This window comes from Colobus angolensis, unplaced genomic scaffold (genome assembly GCF_000951035.1).
Source record: "Colobus angolensis palliatus isolate OR3802 unplaced genomic scaffold, Cang.pa_1.0 Scaffold119, whole genome shotgun sequence".
In the NCBI taxonomy this organism is placed as follows: Eukaryota; Metazoa; Chordata; class Mammalia; order Primates; family Cercopithecidae; genus Colobus; species Colobus angolensis.
In genome coordinates, this window is record NW_012113030.1 from 7,399,337 (window position 1) to 7,402,139 (window position 2,803).

A 2,803-nucleotide genomic window follows, 5' to 3' on the forward strand; every position below is an offset into this window, starting at 1 on the left:
CCATCTCTACTGAAAATACAAAAACAGCGTGGAGTGGTGGCAGGCGCCTGTAATCCCAGCTACTCAGGAGGCTGAGGCAGGAGGGATCACTTGAACCAGGGAGGCAGAGGTTACTGCGAGCTGAAATCATGCCAGTACACTCCAGCCTGGGCAACAGAGCAAGACTCCATCTCAAAAACAAAAACCAGTTATCAGGGGCCATGGCATGTAGGGCCACGTGGGCAACGCAAGGACATCATCATTTATTCCAAATGAGACAGGTGCTGCAGGAGGGTGCAGAGCAGAGAAGCGACATAATCTATCATAGCAATAATTTTTTCCTTTTTGAGATAGTTTCACTCTGTCACCCAGGCTGGAGTATGGTGGCATGATCTTGGCTCACTGCAACCTCCGCCTCCCGGGTTCAAGCAATTCTCCTGCCTCAGCCTCCCAAGTAGCTGGGATTGCAGGTACCTGCCACCACGCCTGGCTAATTTTTGTACTTTTTAGTAGAGACAGGTTTTTGCCATGTTGGCCAGGCTGGTCTCGAACTCCTGACCTCAAGTGATCCGCCTGCCTCAGCCTCCCAAAGCGCTGAGATTACAGGCATGAGCCACCGCAAATGGCCCTGTATATCTTTGTTTATAGTCTGTCTTCCTCCACTAGAATATCAGCTCCCTGAGGGCAGGATTTGTGTCTGTTTTGGTCACTACTATATCTCCAGTGCCTAAAAAGGCCTTGCACATAGCAGGTGCATAATGGGTATCTGTTGAATGAAGGAAGGAATCAAATGAAGACATCATTGAGCTCCTGGATCCAGCTATGCCTGAAGCCAGTCTTGTGAAATGGGATAGGAAGATACACATCCACAGTGTCTCTGCAGCCTACACCTCCACCTCCGAGATCAGGTCATGGATAGTGGATTTCTTGCTGTCCACACTTTCATCCCCGCCCTGGGACTCCCTCAGGGCCCAGTGACAGGCAGCTGGCAGTGATCGGCGGAGTTGAGCCCTCCCAAAATACAGGAAAAGCATGGGATTGAGGCAGCTATGAGCGAGGGCAAGGCCCACGATGAGGGGTTCAGCCCGCAGGGCCCTGGCCAGGAGTGCGGAGTTCGGGGCTGCCGCAGTGAGCACCAGCCCCAACAGGTGGTAGGGTGTCCAGCAGACAAAAAACCCCACCACAATGGCCATGCCCAGCGGCCAGCGGTGTCGGGCTGCCCAGCACAGGAGGGCGCCGTGGCAGCTGGCCACGACCACCAGGGGCCCCAGGAAGCCAAAAAGAAACCGGACGGCGGTCACTGCATTCTCGGTGCTGGAGGAGCCACCGTAGTCCACCACACACTGCAGCCGGGCGGGGAAGTGCTCCTGGTGCAGCCGGCGGTAGATGGCAGAGGGCACGGTGAGTAGCAGGGCCAGCATCCAGGCTGCCCCGCAGGCCACCTGCACCCCACACGCCCGCTGAACCTTAAACCACCAGGCAGGCCCGAGAGCCAGAAAGCAGAGGTCGGCACTGAGAGCTGCCAGGAGCAGGACACTGGCATACATGGTCAGCAGGATGACAGAGGGCAGCACCCGACAGCCCACTTCCCCATATGGCCAGTGGCCCCCATGGGCAATGGGCACTGCCAGGATGGGCAGAGACAAACAGCACAGCAAATCTGCCATGGCCAGGTGGAGCAACCAGGTGGCACCCACCCTCCGGCGGGCCTCCTTCCCAGCCACCCAGGCCACCATGGCATTGCCCGGCACCCCCACCAGGAAGATGGCAGCATACAGCGGGAGCGGGGCCACGCGCAGCGGGTCAATGGCCAGGCAGGCGCCATCCAGGCAGTCCACAGGGAGGTCCAAGAGGTCGCTGTAATCCCCATACTCGTAGCTGATAGAATCGTTCCCCATTCAGGCTCCTGGTGTCTGGGCAGGGAAGAAAGACAATGAAAACTCAGAGGAGAAAATTCCACGGCGCTGGAGATCTAGGGTGTCCATCAGCCCGGCCCACCAGCACCTTGCAAACTGGAATACTGCATCATAAGAACTTCGGTGCTTTAGAATATTGGAATTCTAGGCTGAGTGTGGTGGCTCACACCTGTAATCTTAATCTTTGGGAGGCCGAGATGGGCAGATCACTTGAGGCCAGGAGTTCAAGACCAGGCCAACATGCCGAAACGCCATCTCTACTAAAAATACAAAAATTAGCTGGGTGTGGTGGTGTGTGCCTGTAATCCCAGCTACTTGGAAGGTTGAGAATTTCTTGAACTCAGAAGACGCAGGTGGCAGTGGGCTGAGATCACACCACTTCACTCTAGCCTGGGAGACAGAGTGAGACTCCGTCTCAAAAAAAAAAAAAATTGAATTCCAGAACTTAGTGTTGTTAGAAGTAGCTTGGTGGCATCTTGGAATTCTAGAATATTACAATGCTAGAACCCTAGTACATTGGAATATTGGGGCTGGGCACAGTGGTTCAGGCCTGTCATCTCAACAATTTGAGAGGCCAAGGTGGGAAGATTGCTCGAGGTCAGGAATTCTAGACCAGCCCGGGCAACGTCGGGAGACCCCATGTCTACAAAAACTTTTTAAAACGTAGCCAGGCATGGTCATGTGTGCCTGTAATCTCAGCTACTGAAAAGGCTGAAGTAGGAGAATCACTTGAGCCCAGGAGATTGAGTGAGCTTGATCGTACCCCTGGACTCCAGCCAGGATGACAGAGTGAGACTCTGTCTCAAAAAAGAAAAAAAGGCCGGGCGCGGTGGCTCAAGCCTGTAATCCCAGCACTTTGGGAGGCCGAGACGGGCAAGATCCCCAGGTAGCCTGTGTGCAGGGTATAG

At 54.8% G+C, this 2,803-nt stretch overlaps 1 protein-coding gene across 2 annotated transcripts in view; it reads right to left on the minus strand.

Annotated features, from left to right (window-relative positions):
* Window positions 1–610: 610 nt before the first annotated feature.
* The window catches only part of C5AR2 (complement component 5a receptor 2), a 12,136-nt gene continuing 9,943 nt past the window's right edge, over window positions 611–2,803 (minus strand). Inside the window, exons 1-2 of one of the 2 annotated variants that reach the window (XM_011926522.1) lie at window positions 2,065–2,187; window positions 611–1,892 (exon numbers count right to left, since the gene is read on the minus strand). In XM_011926522.1, coding sequence (XP_011781912.1) covers window positions 864–1,877 — 1,014 coding nt within the window. In that variant the 5' untranslated portion in view covers window positions 1,878–1,892; window positions 2,065–2,187 and the 3' untranslated portion in view covers window positions 611–863. Of the gene's footprint in view, window positions 1,893–2,064; window positions 2,188–2,803 lie in introns of those variants that run through there. The other variant, XM_011926514.1, reaches the window with a different exon arrangement.